The sequence below is a fragment of the Charadrius vociferus genome, unplaced genomic scaffold, assembly GCF_000708025.1.
Source record: "Charadrius vociferus isolate BGI_N301 unplaced genomic scaffold, ASM70802v2 scaffold259, whole genome shotgun sequence".
NCBI lineage: Eukaryota > Metazoa > Chordata > Aves > Charadriiformes > Charadriidae > Charadrius > Charadrius vociferus.
Window position 1 is genome coordinate 4,507,953 of NW_009661368.1, and position 744 is coordinate 4,508,696.

General features: G+C 65.7%; 1 protein-coding gene across 1 annotated transcript in view; it reads left to right on the forward strand.

Moving 5' to 3' along the window:
• The first annotated feature begins 76 nt into the window (after positions 1-76).
• The window catches only part of LOC104293987 (interferon regulatory factor 4-like), a 4,231-nt gene continuing 3,563 nt past the window's right edge, over positions 77-744 (forward strand). Inside the window, exon 1 of the mRNA XM_009893542.1 lies at positions 77-184. Coding sequence (XP_009891844.1) covers positions 77-184 — 108 coding nt within the window. The remainder of the gene's footprint in view (positions 185-744) is intronic.

Genomic DNA, 744 nt, shown 5'->3' on the forward strand with positions numbered 1-744 from the left:
GTACGCCGGGTCGCATCTGCGGGGACAGCTGCTGCCAGGAACCCCGAGGCCGGCAGTGAGCCATCATGGGCGCGGGATGAGTCAGGCTCCCTCGCTGGCCCCCAGCAGCCATTGGCACAGCTCATCTCAGCCCTTCCCACCCAGTTCCCGTTCGACTCAGCACCCGGAGCCCCGCGAGGCAGATGTGAGTGTTAGAGCTGAGGAGAGATTTGAGAGATGGGGCAACGTCACTGCTCACGCCAGCCTGGAAACCCCGTGCCCATTCCCACAGCTCCCCCCACCCGTGGGCTGATTCCGCTGAAGGACATGGCCCCTGGTGCAGGGAGGTGTTCTGTCCCTGAAGCAGGAGGATGGGGGAGCGGGGTCCCTTGTCCCCTACGGGGACCATATAGGGGTCCTGAAAGTCTGAAGGAAGGAACTTGGGAGGGGTACAGGGGAGTCCCCTGTGCTTTCTGGTGCCCTGTCCCCTCTCCTCTGCGTGCGAGGTGCCTGTCTCCTCTCCCGTAGGCTGCTCGGTCCCCTCTCCCATGGGTGGCCCTGTCCCCTCTCCCATTGGCTGCCCTCTCCCCCCTTCTGTGGGCACAAGGTGGGTGTCTGCTGTCCCGTGGGTGGCCCTGTCCCCTCCTCTGTGGGTTGCCCTGTCCCAGCTGCTGTGGGTGGCCCTGTCCCTTCTCCCGTGGGTGCAAGATGCCTGTCCCCTCTCCCGTGGGCTGCACCGTGCCCGTGTCATGTCGTGTCCCCCCC